Source organism: Odocoileus virginianus, chromosome 18, assembly GCF_023699985.2.
Source record: "Odocoileus virginianus isolate 20LAN1187 ecotype Illinois chromosome 18, Ovbor_1.2, whole genome shotgun sequence".
NCBI classification, from domain to species: domain Eukaryota; kingdom Metazoa; phylum Chordata; class Mammalia; order Artiodactyla; family Cervidae; genus Odocoileus; species Odocoileus virginianus.
In genome coordinates this window covers 21,636,979-21,662,389 of record NC_069691.1, presented here as the reverse complement: position 1 = coordinate 21,662,389, position 25,411 = coordinate 21,636,979, and the positions used below count along the sequence as shown (strand labels likewise).

Genomic DNA, 25,411 nt, shown 5'->3' with positions numbered 1-25,411 from the left:
AGATATTTTCCTCTCAGCAGGGCCGAGGGAGCTGTCCATTCCTTTGTTTTCTGTCACAGACCAGTGAGTCCAGCAGCAGAAAGCTGCCACGACTCAGGCTCTAGGCAGGACTATGACGTACCTTGAAAGAGCTAGTTCTGTTCTTTGTAGCCACATTTCACAGGGCAAGATTGGTCCTTAACTATTATATTGAGAGTCCTTAACTATTATAAGACTGTCTCCCATTATAGTAATTTTGAACCAAATTCTACCTTCCCTTTCATCTCAGTCATAAATTTGGGCAAACTGTTACTAAAGGTACTGTTATGTCAGCCTTATAATCCCCACTGATTAACATGAAAAATCAGCTTACTGTTCCTCAAGTTGTGCTTTTTCATTCTTGGGTACAAACACAGTTTTGAAAACAATAATCTGGGTACAGTCTGAATCAACTGACCAGGTCTTTCCCTTCCCACACTCATCAGAGGGAGTGAGAGAAAAGAAACAGATAAAGGAAGAAAAAGGCGGGGAAGAAAGAGTGAGGCAGTGTTTATTGAGACAGAAATGGAACATTGTTCTTTTTTATGAGTTAACAGCACAGTTTGTTAAGAGGCTGGTTACAAACTCACTCCAAAATAAGGATGACCTGCAGTTCAGGAAGAGCTCTGTCAGCTCTAGTACCTCAAGTCGGAGCAGCCTGCCAAGGGGGTTGAACCATTCAGCCCAAGATAAGTTACTGATTCAGCTGAATTTATATTTACTTCCTATAAATAACACCAATATTAGCAGTTTAAAATTCACATTTAATCACGGGTCCATTTTATGTTTACATGATCATTTGGTATCATTCTCTTAAATATTTCAGGTGCAGGTGGTCAATACAGAGCTTTTTTTTCTTTTTCAAACTATTCCATGATCTTTGGCACAGTTTCTGGTTTCTTAGCTAGGCTTAAATTGGCTATGCAGTACTGCAGAAACAGGACTATTTTGGATCTTGGTGTAACTACAAGTTTATGTTAAGCATTATTTACAAGATGAGAGTCAAGCACAGACTTTAATACACTGTCTTCACAAATGAGCAGAAGAATGACAGGCAACAGATTTTAATGAGCAGGGGCTGAGATTACTAGACTACTAGTTAGTTAGAACCATCTTTCCTGGAAGAGGAGACAAGTTTCATTCAATGCAAGAATTCCCTGAACCACTGATACCAATGTCTCATGTCATGTGATTTACTTTGCAAGAATCTAGGATAGAGACAGTGCTTTTCTGGCCAGTGTGGCTTACTCGATCCATCAAACCTATATTAAAATACAACTTAGCTGGAAGCCTTGCCACTGTTATTTGGGACTGATGGGTAGAAAAACGCAAAGTACTATCATTTTAAGTGGGTATAATTGACCTTGGGAGAATTATAGTTGGATAAAATACTTATTAAACACATTCAGCTGGATAAAAACCATCCAGCCTTATATGAGTGACACCTTTGTGTATAGTCTTATGTAGAGCTGATAATGGATTGCCTCCCAGCAGTAGCATCTGGAAGCTCTAAATGAGTGGCTGTGCTACCAGAATGTGTCTCTGCTTTGGGGCTGATACTCAGACATGAGACGAACAACTAGCATGATTTCTCATTCTAGTAGTGCTTATGAGAGAGGAGTTCTGATTAAGCCCCAAAGCAGATCTGGATTGCAATCATAGTTATTATTCAAGTACAAGGAGAGCGCTTTATTTCACATTGAGAGTTCAATTCTGACCTTTGTCTGTCAAATTATATGAAAATAATAAATATATACATACATATATATATATATATATATATATATATATATATATCTAGCTCTCTACTGAACACTGGGTCAGTAGTTACCAGCGTCCCCATACAGTACATTGAGAAAAAGAAATCTCTCTTCTCCCCAAATCTCACACCCATCTTAAAACTGTTATTGCAGAACTGTGCTGGTCTGTTTTCTTTCAAAGTAGTTCCTTTGAAATTGGCTGGAGATGGGTTCAAAGTGGACAATTTGGCACATTAACTTTGGGGGGGCTGTTGTTTAGCTTCATTATAGTCTATACAAATGTGAGAGGTCAAGGGAAATCCATGGCAATAGAAAGCCTGAGTAAAAATGTATAGTCGATGACAGAATATATATATATATATATATATATATATTTTAAAAACCCAAAACACTGGTCTGTGCATGAGAAAGCAATTTCTCTTTCACATCTATTACCTAATTAAAACAGTTACGTCTATTCTATGTACTTTTCAATTCTGTCTCATAGAGTTTAAAAATTCCAGATAATACAGCTTTCTTTTTAATCAGTTTCCTCTCATCTTACCCCACCCCCAAATCCCAGAACCTGGTGAGCAAAAGCTGTGAATCCAAATATAGAAAATAATCTGGAGGTCTGTATATCAAATCAGATGTACATTTGGCTGTTAGTGTTTTCCTTATTTAATGTCTGAATTTGCTAAGAGATGACTCTCCTGGAGAGGTCCTTCACCACCCCCAGTCTTCTGAAGCCAGAGGCCCTAGAACTGTGAGGTCTGGGTGAACGAGATGGTATCGGACTTGTCGACAGCAAAGCCTCCATTGACGTAGGACTTCTTGGTGTCTGAGTCCTCGTTGTCAAGTGTTGTGGATTCCAAGGTGAAAGGGTTCACAATGTTGACCTCCGATGAAACATCCATCTGCTCCAACTCCTTCTTGGAGAGCTTCTCCACGATGCCAGTCCCAAAGGCATCTCCAAGGACATTCACCATGGTCCTGAACCGGTCCCTGGGGAGGACAGAAGGTGAGTCAGACACGAAGCCCGGGTTTCACTTTCCTTCGAGCTGGAGACAGGACAGGACCTGAAGAATTCAGTTATAAATTCAGCAAACCACAGAGGGTGCTTCTCAGGGCTGGCTAACCAGAGGCCCCCCACTTCACAGGCCTGGATCAGGCATTGTCTCTAAAGGCACAGAATGAGCACACAAGCTGCCCCGGATCCTTGTCAGTCACGACGCCCCTGAATCCAGCATCAATCTCCTAAATTCCCTCCTCTCCTCCCAAAGAAATGTGAACACAATCTCCACAGATATTTGTGGGGGTGGGGGCGGTCAGGATTCATTAGTCTTTCACCCTAGCCTCTGTCTTGTGTGCATTTCTGAGCTTTCTCTTGGCTAAGGTGAGAGAACCTGGATGTTTTGTGGGGTGGTGTGTGTGTGCCAAGCAGGAGTGTGTATCTGTGTGTCCCCAGTGTGCTGCTTTCTTTCCCACACAAGGTCACTCCATGAGCAAGCCAGCAAGGATGCCGCTGAGCACAGGGTCAGAAAACCCAGGTCAGCCTGGGAACAGCTTGCCCCTTGTGGCACCTCAGCTAGTGTTAACTCCCAGAAGTCCTGGAGGAGAGGCCAGCAGCAGGAGGACGAGGAGGTGGAGATGGTATCTTGGATGCTGGAGCATTGTTGCTAGGAACTGTCTATATGAATGTTCCTGTGAAAGCTACACCGGCAGGACAGAAAAGGCCAACAGTGCTCCCACGTGTCCATTCTGGGTGCCCTCCTGCTATATAGAACATGGACTGAACGAGACCCTTCTGTAGACCAGCCTAGTGTCTTTTTGTTCCATGGATCAAGTTGCCCCTTTGACTTCTCTGGGTGTCTTGGAAGTGAAGGTCACCAGTGTTCCAGGAAGAACCAGGGAGAGGAGAGAGTGCAAATCTACCATCACCACTAGATAAAAGGCACTTGTCTCAACAGTAGGGTATCTTGACAATAGTAGGGTATCTAAGGGGTAGGGTAATTGAAGAACCAGCAAGCTGTTGAGGGGACCCCAGAGCAGCCTCCCAAGTGCAGAAGCTTCTCTCCTTTGGGGGTGTGACTGTACCTTCAAAGCCACATGGAATGTTTCTGCTTCTCTTTCTACCATTTTTAGCTGCTACTTGCAAACTACATGGCACTGTACTCCCCAGTAAGTTCGGCTGGGTCTGAGTGAAGGCTCAATATGGAGCAAACTTTTCCCCTGATGGCCAGGGGACAGAACCAGACCCAGATACTGAAAGACCACTGTACAGATTGGGTATCAAGGTTAAAGCCAGGAACCAGGCTCATTCTAAGTTTAACATTGGGGGTCACAAAAGGCATGTTTTTTACCCAGATCTGCTGTGTTCCTTAGGGAGGGAGGTGTATGTGAAAGAGAGAGGGAGGGAAGGAACTTTTGGCTTAGTTTTGAATGGTCCAACTCATTCTAATCCTGACAATTAAACTTGCGTTAACTGAGCACATACTGCCAGCCAGACACTGTTGTGGACACACTTCTCACAATAGCTCACTTAGTCCTTACACCAACCCCATGAACTTGACAGAATCATGACCCCATCTCACAGATAATGCAGCTGGCCCCCAGAGAGGTTAAGGAATTGCTCAAGGTCAAACAGCCACTGAACCAGGATTCAAATCCCGATTAACCTTATCCTGAAGCCCTTACTTGTGTCCTGACGGTGCTGACGATCTTGGTAAAGTGGGCTGATGCTGAAATAGGTGGTTCTGAACCTATGGTGCTAACCCAGGGCTGGGATAGGCTAGGGTGGCCTGTGGGATTTGGAATGTCTGAGGCCTTGCCCAGTGTCTTCACCTTATTATTTTATGTTGTTTATCTCATCCCACACCCAGATCCTAACCTTGAGCATTATCAGGCATAATACGCTAATGAACATCACTGCCTTTATAAAATCACTGCTTGAAGTTAGGAGAAGTTAATTTTTAAGCACGTTATCAGATGGCCTGGTCAGAGGGACATTAAAGCAGCAACAGATGGCTCATTAGGCAATCTGAGGAGGGGATGATGACAGACTGCAGAGTCTGCATGGCTGGGAAGCATGCCTTCCCATCCGGCAGAGGCAGCACATTTATTCCAACTCACAGGAGCCAGTCAACAGCGATGATGAGGGTGACATCCTCCGCGGGCAGGCCCACAGCACTCAGCACAATCACCATGGTCACCAGGCCGGCCTGGGGCACACCGGCAGCTCCGATGCTGGCGGCGGTGGCAGTGACACTGTAGACAAGACACACCAGCACAAAAGGAGTTAGACACCCATTTCTCCCTACAGGCCCCTGGTCCACAGTGCTTAGTCCCGTGGTCTGTTACTGCTGTGTCCCAAACTGGCCAGTCAGAATCTGTTCCCTGCTGAGCACCAGCTCTGCCTCATTAGGGAGTTGTGGGAGACAGAGGGGAGTGTGAGCTTTTTCCAGGGGGAGGTGTGGCTCATCATTCTAATACAAGGAAGTGGAGAGGAGCTGCATGAGCAGCACACAGTGAATGAGCTAGAGAGGAAGGCAAGAGTTTACCAACCGAAGGTGTTAATGGAGGGCGTTATCCACCCATCTCTGCATCCTTCCATCCTAAACAAGGGCCAGGTACATCTCCACCTGTTTGCTTCCCCCCTTCATCCATCTACACAGCCAAGCAATCATTTATTGAGGATCTAATATGTGGCAGCAATTTGTACTGCTTTGAAGGATGGTAGAGGGATTGGGTTAGGGGTGCGTGGGCACGGATATTCTGGGCGAAGGCAAAGGAATGAGGCACTAGCCAAGCAGGTTTCATGTACTTCCTTTACACCACAAGACTCGACCTCTCTGGGAACTGCCCTTTAGAGCACTGAGTTGAGAAATAGCTATGACTCCTGTCCAAGGTACAAGGCTTATTCCTGACCGCTCCTTTCTGCCAGTGGGCGCCCTTTGTGCAAAAGGAGGAGAGATCTGGAATCCAGAAGAGGATTTTAAAAAGGTCCCTCTCAGGTGGATAAAATGTGGCACTAGGGATATTTCTCTTTGGAATAAGCAATTTTTCATTAGCAACATCTTCCAGATTTAAATCTGGTCATTTTGAAGAAAACCAGGGTTTGCCCTGCCCTGAAAAGTTCCTGGATTTGAATGAGCTTTGAGGGGACCTATTATATTTTCTAGACACACGTTCTCATCCTTGGGCTAAGGATGCCACTGGGTTGAAAGCTGAAGATGGAGACACTGTCAATTTAAACTAGAAGAATCCCTGATTCTATCCACAAATCCATATTCTGTGGGCTCAAAAAGCCTCAGAATTCTCACCAACCTGATTTACTGCTCATTCATCTGCCTGGTGCTGTGTCACAGATGGTATCTGAGGGCCTGGTCAAACACAGACCAGAGTTCTTTAAGTGTGGTTTCCTTCAGTGGCTGTGACCACCAATTTGCAGTTAAGAGATTTCTGGGGCTGTCCAAATCCCTCTAAAAGTTTTGGGCTTTTGCATAATCCTTTAGATCTGTTCTGACTTAAATAGTCTTTGGAAAAGCTAAGTTCATGTCAGTGCTGGTTGAAAACATTTAAACTGAATGCATCGGTGGGTTTTCTTTGTCAGAAGTGATTTGTGCCCCTACCCGTTGATCCTTATTGGAAGCCTCAACACATAATGGTTAACAATATCCCTATGGCTTGAGGCTGGGCTTGAAACTCAAAATCCGTTTTGTCAAAGAAAACTCTGCCCATTAGCCTTGACCTTGCTGATTGAACTTCAGCCATTTGCCTGGCTTCAGTCTGAAACTTGGAACTGTAAATCTTCAGATGGGGGTAAAAATATAAAAACCTACTTGTTCTGCTTGAATATATACTATTTTGACTTTCAAGGGTTTTCAAAGAAGAAGACACAGTAATCATTGGTAGAAAGTTCTTTCCTAAGCACTGAGATCTAGATTTATGTCAGGCCATCTAACTCAGCTCTCCACACAGGACAGGGACTAGGTAGTGAACTAGAGTGAGCACAGGTTTTAGAGGCAGACAGACCCAGCTCTCCTCTTTACTAACAGTGTGTCCTTAGGCAGGTTAGTTTTCTGAATCTCAGTTTCTTGCCTGTAAGATGGGGAGAATATGTCTACTTTGCAGGGCTGCTGGTAAGATTAGATGAGATAAAACATGTAAGATATCAAGTACAGCACCTGGATATAGTAGGTGCTTAAAACTGAGGCCATTTTGCTCCTTCAGCAGCTGTTACAATTACTTCTGCTAGTATTACTACTATTACAAAAATAACTACTGTTACTACTACTGCTACTTTTTTCCTCTAAGCTCTTTCTAGGTCCCAAATCCCCTAATTATCTTCTGTTGTAAGAAAATTTATCTCATTTCCAACCAGTTGTAACCTTTGGTAAGTGAGTATTATGACAAACCATAAAAGGCCATGTTTTGGGTGGATGGTGCCTGTGTTTCTTTGATGTCTAGTCCAAAAGAACCATAGAAAGAGAGAAACTATGGGTCCAAAAATCTTAAAGCCATAAACCACATAAGCCACAACTGTGACTTGTAAAATGAAAAGAAAAAAAATTGCACTGGACACTTCCCTGGTGGTCCAGTGGCTAAGAATCCACCTGCCACTGTAGGGGACGTGGGTTCCATCCCTGGTCGGGGAACCAAGATCCCACATGCCGCGGGGCAACTAAGCCTGTGCCACAACTACTGAGCCCAAGTTCTAGAGCCCTCAGGCCATGTGGAAAGATCCTGCCAGTTGCAACCATGACCCGAGGCAGCCAAAAATAAATATTTACAAACAAAAACAAAATGACTTCTTATTTCATTCTATCTAGAGCCAGAGAGGATTTTTAAAGTCAATAATTACTCTGGGCCTCACAGTTGTTATTTGCTCTGGGCCAGTAGTTATCAGCAAGTTTGATTTAAAAATACAACAGAGCAGAAAGAGAGAGTTTTCATGTGATTATTTAGTCTCTAGGCCCAAAGTTTATTCCTCTAGCAGTGAGGTTAAAAAAAAAAGGAAGGGGTTAGAAAGATCTAGGAAACTCACAAGCAAAGCAGAGGGAGGGAATTCATCCCCCAAATGGCAAATAACCGCAAAGAACTGGCACTTCATACAACTGCTCCCTGGAAATGAGTTCAGCACAGAGTTGGTGCCACAGGCTGAGGTGAGGGAGGTGGGAAAAGGCACTTGGAGAAGTGAAAGAACAACTGCTAGAATTACAGAGGTTGTGGAACTTTCTCAGGTATGATTCAGGGTTTTACTTTTAACATACTCTCCACTATCCAAACTAGAGAACTTCACTCATGCTCCTGGGCTCCAGCCTCCTTAGCCACTAATACTCTTTACAGATCATGAGGCACTGGTGTAGTTTCCCAGCTTATGTTCCAAATGGTCTAGTTTGGACTTGTCTTCAGTTAATTTCAAGCAAACTGCAATAAATATGATTTAGGATTGGGAAGATCTAAAAATTTACTGCACTAGAACACTGTAAGAACTTACTTTATGCCTAGGATTTATGCCTATGTCACATGCTGAGGATGTAAGAGTGGATTAACCCTGAAAGGTTCAGATTCAGCAGTGTTTAGGCCTAGGGACCCAGGTTAGTCTTAAACTTCCACCCTAAACTAAGGGCTTCCCTGGTGGCTCAGATGGTAAAGAATCTGCCTGCAATGCAGGAGACCGGGTCCAATCCCTGGGTCAGGAAGATCCCTTGGAGAAGGGAATGGCAACCCACTCCAGTATTCTTGTCTAAAGAATTCCCTGGACAGAAGAGTCTGGTGGGCTTTATAGTCCAAGGGTTGCAAAGACTTGGACATGACTTTCAAACTCAGCTAAAGTCTTAGGATTATCTCTAATCCCAATTCATCACTTCAAAGCAGCACTGTCCAGTAGAATTTTCCACTATGATGACATCTATTTCTACAGTGATAGAACCTTCATGTCTACTCTGTCCAATTTGTGCATGTGGCTAATGGCTACCAAATTGAACAGTGCTGTTCCAGAGAAACACCTCTGGCAAAATTCACTAATAACATTTTCACCATCTACTTGAACAGGCAATTTCAGGCTTCACTTGACTAGAATTCTCTGCAAGATTTGACTCTGTTGACCATTTCATCCTTGAAAATCTCTCTTCTCTGGGTTTCTATGACACCATGGTTTCATGACTCTTAACCACCTTTCTATTCTCATTCTCCTCTTGGGTGCCCCCCTTTCTGCCTGCCTCTAATACTAGGATTTTCTAGGGCTCACGCATTAGTTTCTGTCTCTTCTCTACAAACTCTCCCATTCCCAACAATTGCTGAGCACTCAGTATGTAGGTACCATTCTAAGTACTTTATATGCATCAGCTGACTTAATAATCACTATTTGCATAAAATGTAGGTACTATTATTATCCTCATTTTACAGATGAGAAAACAGAAGCTTAGAGAATTCAAGGTCACAGCTAATCTTGGTGAAGCAGAGTCAAACACAGATAACTGACTCACAACCCACATGCTTGATGAGCATCATCAAACTGATGACTCTGACTTCTGTATCTGCAGTCAAGACCACATTTCTCACTGTATGTTTCCACCTGGATGTCTTAAAGGATTTTCACATTCATTGTATCCAAAAGTATAAGCTCTTAATCTTCCCACCTATACTTCATTCTCTTACACTACTCCCTGTTCTGATAAGCACCATCCACCAATACGGGGGGCCATCTTAGCCTTCCTCTGTCCCTCACTCTGAATTCAGTAGATGCCTCTTGAATTAATTAGCTCTTCACCCGTGGGTCAGTACCTTAATGTAGGCCTTTTCATACTTTACCTGCAGTAATCTTCTAACTGGTCTTCCAGCTTACAGTTTCTGCCCCCATTCACATTCATCCACTAAATTACCAGTTACCTTTCTAAAATGCAAATCTTTCTATAATATGAAAGACTGTCTAAGACCCTTCCATGAGCTCCTCACACAAATCCTTCCATGATATGATCCCTGCTTTCTTATCTCCCTATGTTCTCCACACTGTACTCTTTATGCCAGCCACACCAAATCTGTACTGTGTAACTAGGAACTAGGACACGGTTACATCAAGACCCCTGTTCAGCCTATTCCTTTTATTCAAAATGTTCTCCACTTCCTCTATCAAATTCTTACTCCTCTTCTAAGACTTAGCTAAACTTTCCTCTCTTCCAGGAAGCTTTTCCTCACCTTCCCAGGTGGGCCAACCCTTTCTTCTTTGGTGCCCCCTGTGTCCCACATTCAAACCTCTATTATAGCCTTTACCATATCACTCAGCACTTATTTGAAGTGAAGTGAAAGTCTCTCAGTCATGTCTGACTCTTTGTGGCCCCATGGACTATACAGTCCATGGAATTCTCCAGGCCAGAATACTGGAGTGGGTAGCCATTCCCTTCTCCAGGGGATCTTCCCAACCCAGGGAAGCCCACTTATTTAGATATCTGTACACCCAACTTATCTACCGCTTAAAAGCAGGAACTACCCCTTACTCAACCTTGATTCCTTGATACCTACTCTGTGCCTAGCACCTTGTGGGTGCACTGGGCTGAGAACACAGAGACTCCCCAGCTCTGAGACCTGATGCAGTATTACGTACCGCAGTCCTGCTGCTTGTAATACAGATGCACTTAATCCTGGGAAGAGATTTTGTAGACCACAAAAATAAGTCTACAGCTGGACCATCCATGATCTCCCTCCACAGATGAGTTTTACTTGAGAGCAATTCCAGTTACAGAGATGAAAGTGAGTGTGACTTCATGCCCCACCTGATAGTGATGATCTGCCCAACACTCAAGTCCAAATCATTCAACTGCGCAATAAACACGGCCGCCACTGCTTCATAGAGTGCGGTCCCATCCATGTTGATTGTAGCACCGACAGGTAACACAAATCTAGTGATCCTCTTGTCCACCCGGTTCTTCTCTTCAGCGCAGCGGAAAGTGACAGGCAGTGTTGCTGAACTGTGTGATAGAAAGAGAAAAGATATGATGGCCTAGGAATGCTGGTCCTCAATCCCTGCCTGAAGTAACACCTCAGTTCCAAAAACTAAATTGAGAGCTCAAAGCATGATGGCACTTTTGGTAGGTCCAGGAATCAGAAGTCACTGTCCCCAGCTATGACACAACCCCCTCCTGGGTTGCAGGCCCTGCCAAGAGGGAAAGAAATATCCAGTAGGGTGAAGAAATGTGTGTAAGGTCAGAAACTAGGGAGATCATTTCTCAAGGGCAGCTACAAACCACCCCCCAACTGTAATCGGTGCTTCATTAGGTGAGGTGAGAATTGATGAGTGTTGGCCCACAGACTTCTTCCAGACACCCCTCTTCTTTTAAAAAATTAAAAAAAAAATTTTGTTCATTCATTTGGCTGTGTGGGGTCTTTTTGACAGGCAGGATCTTCGATCTTCATTGCAGCATGCTAGGTCTCTTAGTTGCAGCATGTGGGATCCAGTTCTCTGACCAGGAATTGAACCTGGGCCCCCTGCATTGGGAGCATGGTGTCTTGACACTGGACCACCAGGGAAGTGGTGGTCCACCAGACACCTTCTTCTGTTTACCTGGAGGAGATCATGAGAGCTGTCAGAAGAGCCTGGGCCATTCCCATGGCGAACTGGAAAGGGTTCTTTCGTACAATTATGAAATATATCAGTGGGAGAATTACAATGGAGTGGATTGCAAGCCTGTAAACAGGAGAGAGAAACAGGTTCACAGATGATACTATCTCTTCATTTTTTTTTTCCAAATAGCATTTTTACTCATGATACCATTCAACTTTCATTATGGTCCAGTGAGAAAGAGGACAGGAATATATGTCTCCAGTGAACACATGGGGAAGAGGAGACTCAGCAAATCAAATACCTTGTCAAAGTTGGCGGCTAAGCCAGTAGCGAGTCCACCTCTCAGAGCTCACAGAATAGTTGTGTCATGCTGCCAAGCCCTGTACCTGCTTTTCCTGCTGTGCGTGCTAACATGCTTTCACTTCCTTCTGCTGTTGAATTCTTACTCCTCCTCTAAGACTCAGTGAAATCTCCCCCTCCTCCTGGAAGCCTTCCTCACCTTCCCAGGTCCAGCTGACCTTCCCCCCCTTGGTGACTCTGTGGTCAGCAGTATCACAGCACTCAGCCTGCACCATGCCAGTATCCAGCTGGACAGCACCACCATCCAAGAGGGGAGTCAGGGTGTGTGAGGAGGAAGTTATCCTTGCTCTCCTACAGTCATATTTCATGACTGCCCTCTTTTCTTTGTCATTCCTACATTCCAAACTGTTCCTCGTTTCACAAACCAAAGGGCTTAAAAAACGAAACTGATTCAGCAGATGCCATGTAAATGGCAACTCAGAGTTTACAGATCAGTTATGTGAAGCTGAAATAAGAAATGGTCATTTAAAATATAGATCCTGGAGGTCAAGAAAGGGATCTTACAGACAGCCTATGGCTTAGAACTATGAGAAATTGACTTTTCATTTTCTGTTAGGAACCTAGATAGGTTGATAGGGCAGAAACCAGCAGAACCCTCTCATTAAATAGCTCAGCATAATAAATCTCAGCCATACCATGGCCTGGACACAGCCCCTGGCCTCCAATAAGGTGGATGGTCCCACCTCCATTACTACTGGGGCCCTGGAATTTGACTCTGGCCTTCTTCTCTATTGACCAGCAGGAATTTGACTCTGGCCTTCTTCTCTATTGACCAGCATGACTCTGCTTTTAGTAAACAAAGATTAAGAACCTAATCCTATGCAGTGGATACTCCCCAGTGCAACTGAGTTCCAGCAGGTGAGCTGATGATTCCTCCTGCTGGGTGTTTGGGGGAACTGACCTATGTGAGTCAAACTGGTGATGGTTAGTCATTACCCTGGTCCATATTTCTTAGCATATGTGACATATCCTGCCCTCGGACCAACATCTGGTGGCACCATTCATAACCTATCCCACTACATCTCCCCTCATGGAACCAATAAGTGTGCTACAGGAAATATGCACACAGCTGTCTCCTGCTTTGCAAAGTTCCTACCAACCTGAAGATTCTCCAGCACCCTCTCTGATGATGGAGGGTGTGAGAGTGCTTACCAGACCCCCAACAGGGTTGGAACCAACCACCCATCCCACTCCTGCTTGCTCCAGTCCAACTTAATTTAGGCCCTGCCTAATTTCTTTCAGGCTCAGGGTACATGGGGACTGTTCTTACTTGTTTGGTTGGTTTACATCCTTGAAGAAGGGAAGGCCAGGAGAGGGCCAAGAGAGGCTACCAGTGGGTTTTTCTTTTAAGAAATGATTTTAACACAGCTAATAAAGGCAGTGACAAAGCAGGGTCCAGGCTGTTCTGCCAAGATCTGGAAATTAGCACAGTGTGATCCACCTCCAGTTCAGCTGTTAAAGGGCAGCTCTTCTCCCCATTGCTCTCTTATCCCTGAACCTCATCTTTCCCTGCCAGTGGGAGAGAAGCCAGTTTCACCAACTGAAACCCGGCCTCTCAACAGCAATTCATTGGCTCAAATGAGGTTGCAGTGTCTTCCCTTGAGTCTGACATACCCACTCAGGACGGTGGCCATGTAAAGGCCCAGTTTGCGGAATATTTCCCAGTCTTCAACTTCTATGATCTTCCCAGCAATCAGGAACAAGATACCAATTGGCATGTAGCTAGAAAGTAAGCACAAGAAAAGACATACTTCTGTCATCAAATATTTTCTCAGGGTGGAAATGCTGGGAAAGAAACAAGCCAGGGCATATACCTCGGCTTGGGGTGTGCCCTTAGCTGGGACGGGCACAGGGTATACACAATGAAGCTAAGGTCTCAGTTTCAGCCCAGCTGGACTACACTGGCTACAGGTTTCAGCACCCCTGTGCACCTTAAATTCTGCCCACCTATGCCACCATAAGGGGCACTCTGGTCCATACCCCATGCCTTGCTCCTATGCACATACACCCTGCTGACTGTCATGTCTGCAGGTCTCTCTCTAGCTTGACTCTCCAATCATGGCCTCTAGGCTGTTTCTAGACACAGTCATCTTGTTTCCCAGGTAGTGGTATCAGCAACAGAACCAGTTATGTAATAGTTCTGTTGTGATAGCTCTGTTTGTGGAGCTATCATTACATGCTTTGCATTAGGTATTTCACATGCATCATTCACTTAATGTACTCCTCCCAACTCGAGGGGTAGACTTTATTATCCTTTTTAACAGATGATGAAGCTGAGGTTCAGCAGGATTAACTGAAATAACTAAACCCTTTACTGTCACTGTCAAGGTCTATACTTCGAACCAACTTGCTGTGAGATAAGTGAGGCAGAGCCCTCCCAGGCCAGGTGGACTTTTCAGCATCTCCAGGGACAGGGCAGATGCTCAGGTGGTGCCGCTGCTGTGCTTGAATATGGCAGCTTTCATTTGGATGTATTAGGGCCCATGTGTACCTACTGTGTCCCTTCTGCATGGGGCCTGATGAGGAAAGCAACCTGTGTTCTGGAAAACTCCTCCTTTAAGAGTTCTTTCTTACATAAATGCTGCTTGGTTGCAAGATGATCAAGGACCTTGGTAGAAAAGACAATGGCTGATCTCTAGACTCTCATTAGTGAACTGAGTCCTAAGTAATACGTGGAATTATTTAATACTCTAGGGTGAGGTGAGTTGAGAAACATAAACCTTTTCCTTCTAGTTTTGAAGGGTCAGCCATCGGGGGAAGCATGATGGCATTAACTGGTGTCTGCTCACCACATAATGATCTGAACGATTTTCATGGTTGCATCACTCAGAGCATTGAAGAAATCCACCAGAATCTGTCCCCTTTCTCCCATTTTTCCAATGACAATTCCAAAGACGAGGCAAAAGACGATCAAGCCCAGGACATTTATGCCATCTGAATACATGCCTACGACTTTATATTCCTTTGTTTTGTTCTGTGGATCAAAACCAAGAAAATAATATTGATGCGTTATTATAATCTTGTTGGAATGCATAGGCCCTGAAACAGGAAGATATGATAGCCAAACAAACTAGTGACCTAGCAACAACTTAGGATCAATGAGTTTAGGAGCAAAAAAAAAAAAAAAAAAGCAAACCACCTACTCATGTATCAAATTTTACTGCCCCCACCTCTGGCATTGAAGTTTGAAGTGTTTTTTCTCCCCCCTTCTCTTTCAGCAAATCCATACTTGAATATTTCTTTTGAAGATTTCTTATTCTGGGGTGTTTTAAATTTTTAATAACTTTAGGCACTTCTCAGTTATTTTAACTAGTAGTTACATTAGGAGTCTGCATAGAAAGATACAAATTAATAATGCAGGAAGCTCAAAATATTTACAAGTGCAGACATTTTTAGGACAGTTTACTATATTTTATCCTGATAATGGACACAGGAACATTTTTTACTGCCTCTAACCTTAGATAACCAATAGGATTTTATTTTAGATAAAAATTAACCAGATATCTACTACTATGAGCCGTTTCTTCATTTTATCCTGGGTAAGAATAGCAGGGGGACTTCCCAGGTGGCTCAGTGGTAAAGAATCCGCCTGCCAATACAGGAGGTAAGGGTACAATTCCTGGGTCGGAAAGATCCGCTGGAGGAGGAAATGGCAACCCACTCCAGTATTCTTGCCTGGAGAAATCTCAGGGACAGAGGAGCCTCCGTGGGCTGCAGTCCATAGGGTTGCAAAGAGTCGGACAAAACTGAGCACATGCACGCACGCACACACAAACACGAGTAGCATGAGATATACCAAGAGATAATTCAATCCTAGTTGTGCAGCATGAGCTTAACTGAGAGATTTCACAGGAAGATAACATATTCTGAGTGGTGCAAACCAGGTTTATAAAGAATTATGTGGATGAGCCACTGGGATACCAATTATTTCTTACTTATGATCTGACATGATCAGACACATATTTATCGAGCAGTTAGTGTGTTAACTGCATTGGCTACAGCGTAAGATCTTAAAATGCAGCTGGACAGACAAGACTAACTGTGAGAAACATGAGCCAATGATAGCAAGATGGTGTCTAATTAACTGCACAGCCAAGCTATGAGTTACAGGCATCATGTGGAGACTGGAGACATGAATGTGGGCTGTGAAGATAGTGAAGGACAGGCCCGAGCAGCAGGCAGCCAGGAGATAAGCAGAGATCTAGAAAGCAGACTCCAGAAAAATGGTAAGGAAAGGCAGACATCATCACACACCAGGTCTCTGTACTCTACTCATCCTTTACAGCTGCCACACTAATTTAGACTTCCCTATTCTATTAGGGAGTGTTTTATTCTTTCCAACTGTAATATTCATCACTTTTCACATGAGAGCATATATCACATGTGTATTTTCTCTGTCATAATCCCAGTGCCTACCAGAGCTTGGCTCATGGAGAGTGCTCAGAAAAATCTCTGTGGAACCGTATCAAGAAGTAAGAGCAGGAATTCATTGAGGAGTTGGATCTGGATAGAATAGATTGGGCTCACCGAGAAGTAAGCTGGGAAACCAGGGAGGAGCCAGGTCATGGAGGGCTTTCTGTAGGGAAAAAGAGGGAGCTAACTGTGGCCTATTTAATGTGAACTCCTAAATCTACTGCATTTTTTTTCCCCTTAAATTTTTCCTTCCTGAGTGAAGGCAGAGTACATTCAGGAGAAATCTACTACAGGACTACAAATGTACCACTTCAGGCCAACCTGATCTAATCTCCAACTGGAGAAAGAAATGGCAACCCATTACAGTCTCCTTGCCTGGAGAATCCCATGGACAGAGGAGCCTGGCAGGCTACAGTCCATGGGGTCATAAGAGTCGGACACAACTTAATGACTAAACCACCAGAATCTTTAATGATGAAATCCTAAAAGTTCTCAGAGCCAACTGATTTCATTGATAAGTTTATGGCAAACTCCTGGTGGCAAAACCTATCCTGAACTGAGATAAGGCTACAGATAGCCTATTTTTCTTACTTAGTAGCCACATTGTAAGTTAGTTGCAGAAATGTTGATGTGCTTGATTCTAGATTATTATTGCCAATTCCACTTAAAGATGTTGTATAACATATAGTATACACACCACCTGGCCCTTCTAAAGTGAAAAACTCTGGACTCAGAATCACATTTGGGCAGAGAGTTTTAAATAAGGAACTGCAGGCCTGCATTCCATGTTTATGTGGTCTTGCAAGTCTAACGATGTTCCCAGAGATACCCAACTCAACTCTGGGTGGCAGAGACAGAAGTGACAGGACTCATTCTTTTCTCTGTATGGTTCAGTTGCTCTTCATTATTCTCAGAAGTTATACTCTATACAGTGTCCGCCAACACTGACTGAGGGAATATTGAGGAATGTTCCTAAGGGGAAACAGAGGATTAGGTTCCTAGGAATCAACAGTAACATCATTTTGGTCAAATAATCAACATGAAACCTTGTTTTCTCTGCGTTTTAGTTCAAAGACACCTTATTTAATATATATTGTTTATAATCGCTAACATCAAACTCACTTTAACTCATGCCTGAATGAGACTTCTCTAACACATGTATTTTCTCACATGAACCATCAGCTTTTTCTTGCATTTGGGAACACTAACTAGCCAGCAGTGCAGCATGATGGCTGGGAGACATTTCAAACAGTGAAATTACCAAGCTGACGCACAAAACTGAGAAAAATGTGGCAAAGACACACCACACAGAGGACACATATTTACCATGTAAGAGCTGAACCAGGGAGGGGATGTGTGTATACATACTGCTGATTTACTTCGTTGTACAGTAGAAACCAACATAACATTGTAAAGCAATTATACTCCAATAAAAAAAGGAAAAAAACAAACTGCTGAACCATGAGGGCAGAACATAGCCTTGTTCAACCTCAGCTGGGACATGTGCATGGGCAAATTACATTTTTCACCACTCTTGGTGTGTCTGTGAATGACCAGCACCATACTGATTTTCGGGTTACAAATGCATTTTAGTACACAGGCAAATTCACAAATGTGTTATCTAAGAACAATGAGGATCTACTTATTTCCATCTCCTGCTCACTCATGACTTGGCCCCTGCCTATTGGGGAAGGGAGCAGACAAAAGGATGTAAGTGGTACCTTGGAAATGGCAGTTGTCATGATGGCTGTGACAGACGCTTCGGTGCTGTTTGTCCCTGGCTCCTCAGAAAGCTTCACTTCTTCACGTGTGGTTTTGTACTGCATGTTGGAGGGGGAAAATGTCAAAGAAATTAAAAAAGAATTTTTAAGCTCCTAAGGATAAACCATAGGAATGTTACTTTGGCCAGATAAGTGTCACTGAAAGGTTCCACCTCTGAGGCCTCTGTCGGCTTTGGTTTTGGACGGTACTACCCCTGAGGCTTTGGAAGCAAAACTGGGATTGAGAACTCCAACCCTCTGACCGCCACAGCCGCCATTCAATGGTGTCAAAATGTTCTCTCACTTTTGTAGTAAGGGACCAATTAATGGAGCAACAATGTAGAAGAAAGCATAGGTTTTATTTTTAGGTACTTTAATAGATTCTACAGGAATCCTGTCAATCATTTTTGTTTCTATTTATTTATTCATTTATTATTTTTAACCTGGGGAAAAAATACCACATCACTTTAAATTTAGTCAACATGATTTTAGTAAACATCAAGAACTATATGGTTGTTCCAAAGTCAATAGTCCCTTTAGGGCTATTACGTGAGTGAGATTTCTGTTAAATTCCCTTCCTTCACCTGTTTGATTCTGCTGAGCTTCAGCAGAGACATTTAAGAAAGAGCTAGTATATCATCACAGTGGGCATAAATGTTACTCCTACAAGGCTCTGCCAACACCAAGAACCTTACAAGTGACCACTGTGGCTGAACCGCAAATGCACCCCTTAAATAGAGGTGGTTCTGTGCCTCTTGGAGGAGCAATTTAATTGCCATTTTTGTTGGTCAACATAGAGGTCTCTGTTTGTGTAATTTATGTAAATGAATTCAGCAGCTTGTGATAGACTCAGCTGTCTTAAAGTGCATAGATAAACAAGAGAAGAAGGCTTAAAGGAAATGGAGTGAAGAGATTGAGAAACTTCCCTGAAGGAAAAAAGTGGCTTTGTTACATTGCTCTGTAGAGTGCCAGCAGTGGGAACGTAGTGATGAAAGAAAATACCAGATACCAGGAACACTAACCACCCACACGGGTCACATACTGATTTCCCAATGTGGGGGTGGAGGTTACCTTTCCCAATTGCATTATATCTGCAGATAGTCTGAGCTTCTTCACAAACATAAAGTGGTTCTCTGAAACTACGTGCTAGAAGCCAGATTTGAAAACACTCATTATTTGACAGGTTCTTGACTTGCTCCAGTTGAAACCATTTGGGGAAAAAATGAAGCCTAAGGGAAAAGGGAGCAGTGTAAGCTACAACAGGCATGCTGCTATGGCTGGAAAAACTGGGGTTGACAGGTCACCTGAAATTCCTTCATTCACAGGTATTAATACATTGCCCCCTTTTTGATGGGCTAATTCCATTTCTTAGGTCATAGAAGAAAAAAAAATCTTAATGGGTAAGGAGGAAGAGTAGAACAGCTTGAGGGCAAAAATCATTATCCTTACCTGCTGAAAACAGGCTTGGACAAGGTTCTCAGGGAACATATTCCTGTTGGAGACATGAAAAGCAGTATCACATTAAGACAAAAATGGTTTTTGTTTGTTTTTGTTGCACCCAATACATTGATGGAAATGAGTATGCTATAGAATTAGTACTATGGTTTTGGTCTCGCCTTTGCATAATGCTTTCTGTATTAAGATTTCTTTTTCCCTACTGAGCTTCAGTTAGGGGATAGAAAGCTCTCCTAACTAACCATCACACTTAACTGATTCATTGAGTAGCCAACACGGTTGCTGTCCTTGGTGAAATATGTACTAGCAGGTGGACATGCACAGTTAAGAGACTTCTTTAAGATTTTGCACATTTCTGTTTTCATCAATGAAAGTCGACTGCACTTGTTCCCAAATTCTTTATGCCAGTTGCAAATATCATTGTAATTATTGAATGAAATATGTAAATCAATGCAATATGAGTGTGAAAAGGAAGGAGCAGTTTCTATAAAAACTAAGCTGGAATGCCTGGAAACTCATTCAAGGCAAGTGAGTAAAATTTCTATTGTTGTGTTAGGTAAGGGAAGACAACTGAAATAAAAAGAACAGCCAAAAGAACTCAGCTCTCAGCTTTCCTTGCAATTTCTAAGGGTTTTGTTGCTTTACTTCATGAAAACTGAGCCTGGAAATTGTAGATGATGCATTTATAAAGGCAGCCTAGGCAACAGAAATATGAAATTACAATCAACTGACACAAAGAAATAACCTTGGCCCCACATAAAAAAAGGGTAAATATATGCCTTTAAGTTTTAAGCATAAACAAAATATGTAGTGCATATTTATGACTCTCTGCTTTAAATGCTGTTTTTTAAAATTAACTGACCAATCTGTAGCCACAATTGTTTCAGATAAGAGGGTTTCTCCTGTACAATTAAAAAATATATTTCTTCAAGTTGCTTCAGAACCAACTACCCAATACAGCCCAGCATCTTAATGCAACAAGTATCTCTGGGCATCTCTGTCCATCCTAAACCCTGACAGAGACCCTGTTCCTTCCATTCCTTTGTGGAACCATGACCTGGCAAGCAGGACTGGATATGTAACTTGCAGGGACCAGGGCAAAATTAACACATACAATAATTTTAAAATTATGAAAAAATTTCAAGATGGCATTAGCAGAGCATTAAACCAAGCATGGGGCCCTGTGCAACCACATAGGCTGTATGCCTGTGAAGCCGTGCTGCTGGTCGGACACCCACCTGATCAGGTCTAACATGGCATCCACTGTGCTGACTTCAGGGGTGTTCCCTGTCCTGTCAATTTCATTCACTTTCTGGGTGACACCAGGCTTGATGCTCACCACCAGCACGATACCTGTAACCAAAGATAGCACCCACAGAGCATTAAGAATCTCCCAGGGCACCTGATACCTCTTGTGCATCCATCTTAGAGTACCAGGCAATAGTGGGATGGGGACCCTGAGAAATCTACTCAAAACACCAAGCCTCAGCAGGAACCTCAGCAGAATTACTGCCTTAATTACTTCCCATCTAAATAAAGCAGAAGTAACTCTTCCTGTGTGTTTTTAAAAAATGAGTGGCTGCATTCCAGAACTGCTTCTAGAAACACTTGCTGATGAGAATGCTCTTTTCTTCCTTAGCTTATGAGATCTGCCTCGGCAGGGGTTGGGGTGAGAAGGAGTTATTTTCCAACTCAGGGTTCTCAGCATCTTTCTGTAAGTTTTACCCATAGATGCTGGTATTTTTCTGAGGGTCACAGAGAATAAGCCTTATCTTCCTGTCATACCACAGCCATCAAATATCTGAAAAGCTGTGTGTAACCCACAAAAGGATTTAGGTTAAGAAGGGTTGTTCTGTGTGACTCTTAGGGGGTATAATGAGAACAGGAGTTCTGAGGAGAGAGAGTTGATCTTGCTATAAAGAAAAACTGTTTAAACAGAGGGCATTTGGGGCTTCCCTGGAGGTCCAGTGATTAAGACTTCATGATTCCACTGCAGGGGATGCAGGTTCAATCCCTGGCTGGGGAACTAAGGCCCTGCATGTTGTGTGGTCAAAAAATAAAAACAGAATCTGAACGCACCATTTTGGAGCTAATGGGTTCTGCTTGAGGTGTCCAAGCAGAGGTGGGAGGTTTTAGGAAAGACCAGGTTGATGGACTGGAGGGGAGTAAAGAAAAGGCCCCATGCCCTTATCACTCTTCTCAAAGAGAAATGCCCCTCCAACAGGGTAGGACTTAAGAATGCTGAATGCATTAGTTTTCCTGATAGGAGTCAGTGGGCAATACAGGGGCCATGAATGGGTGTGGTCTACTCTCCCCTCTCAGGGTTGCAGAAAAGAAATCAGCCCAGCTTTGTTCTTTGTGTTGGCCTCCCTCAGGAGCCTAATGAAATGTGGTTTTGGTTTAAGGCAGGGTTCAGGGCCTCCTAGGTTGCCTGGCTTAATACTATTAAAATCTTACCACATCCTCAGTTCATCAAAGCAGAGCTGTAAGGGTCAAGCTGGCTGCAACATTTGAGTTCACTGCCCCCCTCTCTTACCACTAGGGGCATCCTTCTTAAAATGTCATGCTAGGTCACAAAGGATAGACCATACTTTTTTCACAAAAGTGTCAAAGGTATATGAGCAACCATAGTCCCTTATTAGAATATTCTCCCTCTTTCAAGTGAAATTTATACTTGGCAAGATTTCTATTAACTCTGGGCACTATGTGAAATTAGAAATGTACTGAAATGCTGTATGTTTGAAATACTTTATAATTATACTCAAACCCACTATTATAGACTAATTATCAAGTTTAAAGATTAGCTCTTTGCTTCACTTTCTTCGACCCAATGATTCAGATAAGGTGAAGAACTGTCCCTCTCTCTGTTTATTTACTGGAGACATTAATAAGCAGTATCATGGCTGAAACTCAATCAGTATTACATTTGTTCATATAAAAGGTTCTGTGCTGACTTCAAACCTAACAGCTTCATAGCAGTTTAACAATTGTACTTTCTGATCTTTAAAAAAACCAACTACTTTTAAATGGAAAGTCACAATTATACAGAAAAAAAAAAGGATTCAGAAATAAATTTTACCTAAAACTACGGCAATGAGAGTGGTACAGAAATAATAAACCACAGCACGCAGACCAATTTTTCCAGATACGTTGGAATCCAGTGTAGCAACACCTGAAAGGGCGAGAAGTCAAATTATATTACTCGGAGAAGAATTTCCAGGACTGGTGGCAATTCAGTCCTCAAGGTGTGAAAAGAGCTGAGCGGTATGCCTTTATCTGCTAGGTCTGTCTCACACATTTTGTTAGAATAAATGCATTGGGGGAAAGAACCATTTCAGTATTCCAAATGCAGAATTAAGACTGAAGGTTAGTAGGGGGCAAGATCCCCTCTGGCTAAATCCCCACCACCTCCGCTCTGAGTGAGCGCTGTGTCTGTGACTCCTGAGAGGGGGGGTCATGAGACAAGCAAACGGAGTCCCCCTTTGGCATCTGCTCTAAGAACTTTACCATTGTATCACTCGACATTCTTTTGAGATTCAGTATTAGGGAAAAGTTTACCTTAAAGAACTGAGAAGGTTCTTTCATCACATAATAAAAATCGTATAACTCGTGATCATTTCCCTTTCTGCCTTTCCTGTCAGGAATCTCAGAGTTAACTAAAAAGATAACTTTTATGTGTGATTATCAAGTAATATATATGTTCATTACAATTATTTAAAGAAAGGAAAAAATATAAAGATGAAAACAAAAATCACTTCATGTCATCAGCTATTGTTAATATTCTGGTGACTATTATTCCCATATCTTTTTCTCAATTTTTTATAAACAGGGCTGAGATAGTTTTATAGTTTATAATCCTCTCTCTTCTACTAAATACAATATCATAAGCATTTTTCTTATTGTTGCAAACTCACCCTGCAGATAATTTTAAAGGCAACATAATCTTCTGTCATGGTGCTGTAACATATAATCTTCTGTCATGTGACTGTACCATAAGGTATTTATTTAATCATCTCCTTAGTGATGGATTTTTAGATGATATCAGGACCAAATTCAGTAATAAAGCACAGTCATTTCATTATCCTTCCTGGCTAGCAGATTTCCTTCTTTTCATGATTTTCAAATTGCTATGTTTAAAACCATATTCTGTATGGCTTTCATTATGAGACTCCTTAAAACCCTTGTTTTAATAAGTTGGGATATAAGTGAAAATTTCTGAGGGCAAAGATAATCTAAGAAACTTATGACCACATTGTTTAGATCTAGTTTCAAAAGGTCTTTGGGTGGGCGAGAGAACCACTTTTGCCTTATTTCAAATATTCAGAAAAATGACTGAATGTTACTTGACTTACAATGGTTGTATGGAATGCCAAGGATAGATACAGAGGTGGAAAGCATACATCCCCACTTGCTAGAAACCTTTGCCCTCCATCAGAGATGCTTGTATAAATGTGGTCAAATGATGCATCTCTCTAACTGGACTGCTTCTATGTGATACACGAAGCCAGGTTGAGAAGCAACCAAATCATCTTTCAGCAAGCTGTCATTTGGAAGTTTCAGACTACCCTGTCCGATTTCCAAAATGAGAATCACATTTTGAATCAAATGATTACCACAGAAAATCATTTTCTGAGTCTTCGACACGCATGAGTTGTTCCAGAACTGTTACCCTGAAGTACAGGGTAGCAGGAAAAATGAAGAGGTTGCCATAAGGCAACCCCAAGGAAAAGGTAGTAAACATGCAGGCTATCCGCAAACACAAGTAGGTTTTATATTCACTCCTCACACTATAAAAGGCCGATCCATTTTTTTTTTAAGTGACTAGGGAGGGTGGGATGTTTCAAGAGAACAGCATCGAAACATGTATATTATCTAGGGTGAAACAGATCACCAGCCCAGGTTGGATGCATGAGACAAGTGCTTGGGCCTGGTGCACTGGGAAGACCCAGAGGGATCGGGTGGAGAGGGAGGTGGGAGGGGGGACCGGGATGGGGAATACATGTAAATCCATGGCTAATTCATTTCAGTGTATGACAAAAACCACTGCAATGTTGTAAAGTAATTAGCCTCCAACTAATAAAAATAAATGGAAAAAAAAATAAGTGACTAGGGGATTATGCTCCTCAAATATAATCATGCATAGTTGACGTTTGGGAAAAATCTGTAAGGAAGGTATGATGATGATGATAACAGAAAAAGACATCTCTCACTCTAAACACACCATTCCTCTGGCTGTTGATTGCTTCTTCTGAAGTTATATTTTGAGGGAAGAGGCTCTGGCCTCTAGCAGTCACCCCAGTATGTTGTTAAGGGTTCATTCATCAACCTCCAGAGCAAGACTGCACAATTACTGTATGGTGAGCATATTGCAACAGTCACATCCTAGAATAACCTGGATGGTAAGATTCTATTTCTTTGGGAAAAAGAATGTGGTGTGCTGAGCAGACTTTGTTCTCCTAATGTTCAGACAATTAAAAACAATAATTCTGTAAGAAACCATAATGACAAAAAAATAGTGAAATAAAATGACAACAAAAAGATACTGAAAGCTACAACTCAGAAACCAATGAACTAGCTCATATTTAGTTTCAGTCTCTTAAAAAAAGAGCAAACAATGATGCAAATGTATAATCTTGCTAAGTATATTATTTGATTATAAAATGTTCCTATTTTTGAGCTCTATACATTATTTTGATAAACAATTATAATGATTATTCATGACAATAATGGTGGTTAAAAAAAAGAAAATTACCAATCTAGATATTTAAGTAACCTGTACAAGCACCTGCTCCATGACCTAATGGAAGATGTATTTTCAGATATATTGTCCTTTGCTCGACATCCAGTTTAAGCATCTCCCAGCCCCTAAGGTGCCGACAAGTGACAGATTCGCAGGGTGGCTGCCGAACTGTCCTCGGGTATGTGTCTCCCTGCCCTCTCAGGATTTTCTTCCAGCAGTGAAACAAATTAAATTTATGTGGGTAATTTTTTCCAGCATATGTTAATATGTCTTAATTTGTCTTAATGACTTGGCCACAGGCTGGTGCCTTTGCTTTTATTCCAGGTCCCAGCTGGCAATAAGAGGCTTCATAATAGATTCTTGG

The 25,411-nt window shown here is 42.5% G+C and overlaps 1 protein-coding gene across 1 annotated transcript in view; it reads right to left on the bottom strand.

Moving 5' to 3' along the window:
- Positions 1-761: 761 nt before the first annotated feature.
- Positions 762-25,411, bottom strand: part of SLC1A1 (solute carrier family 1 member 1) — a 77,173-nt gene continuing 52,523 nt past the window's right edge. Inside the window, exons 3-12 of the mRNA XM_020875124.2 lie at positions 22,387-22,479; positions 20,546-20,660; positions 19,302-19,344; positions 17,814-17,912; positions 14,469-14,653; positions 13,294-13,401; positions 11,320-11,442; positions 10,532-10,726; positions 4,890-5,024; positions 762-2,762 (exon numbers count right to left, since the gene is read on the bottom strand). Coding sequence (XP_020730783.1) covers positions 2,516-2,762; positions 4,890-5,024; positions 10,532-10,726; positions 11,320-11,442; positions 13,294-13,401; positions 14,469-14,653; positions 17,814-17,912; positions 19,302-19,344; positions 20,546-20,660; positions 22,387-22,479 — 1,343 coding nt within the window. The 3' untranslated portion in view covers positions 762-2,515. The remainder of the gene's footprint in view (positions 2,763-4,889; positions 5,025-10,531; positions 10,727-11,319; positions 11,443-13,293; positions 13,402-14,468; positions 14,654-17,813; positions 17,913-19,301; positions 19,345-20,545; positions 20,661-22,386; positions 22,480-25,411) is intronic.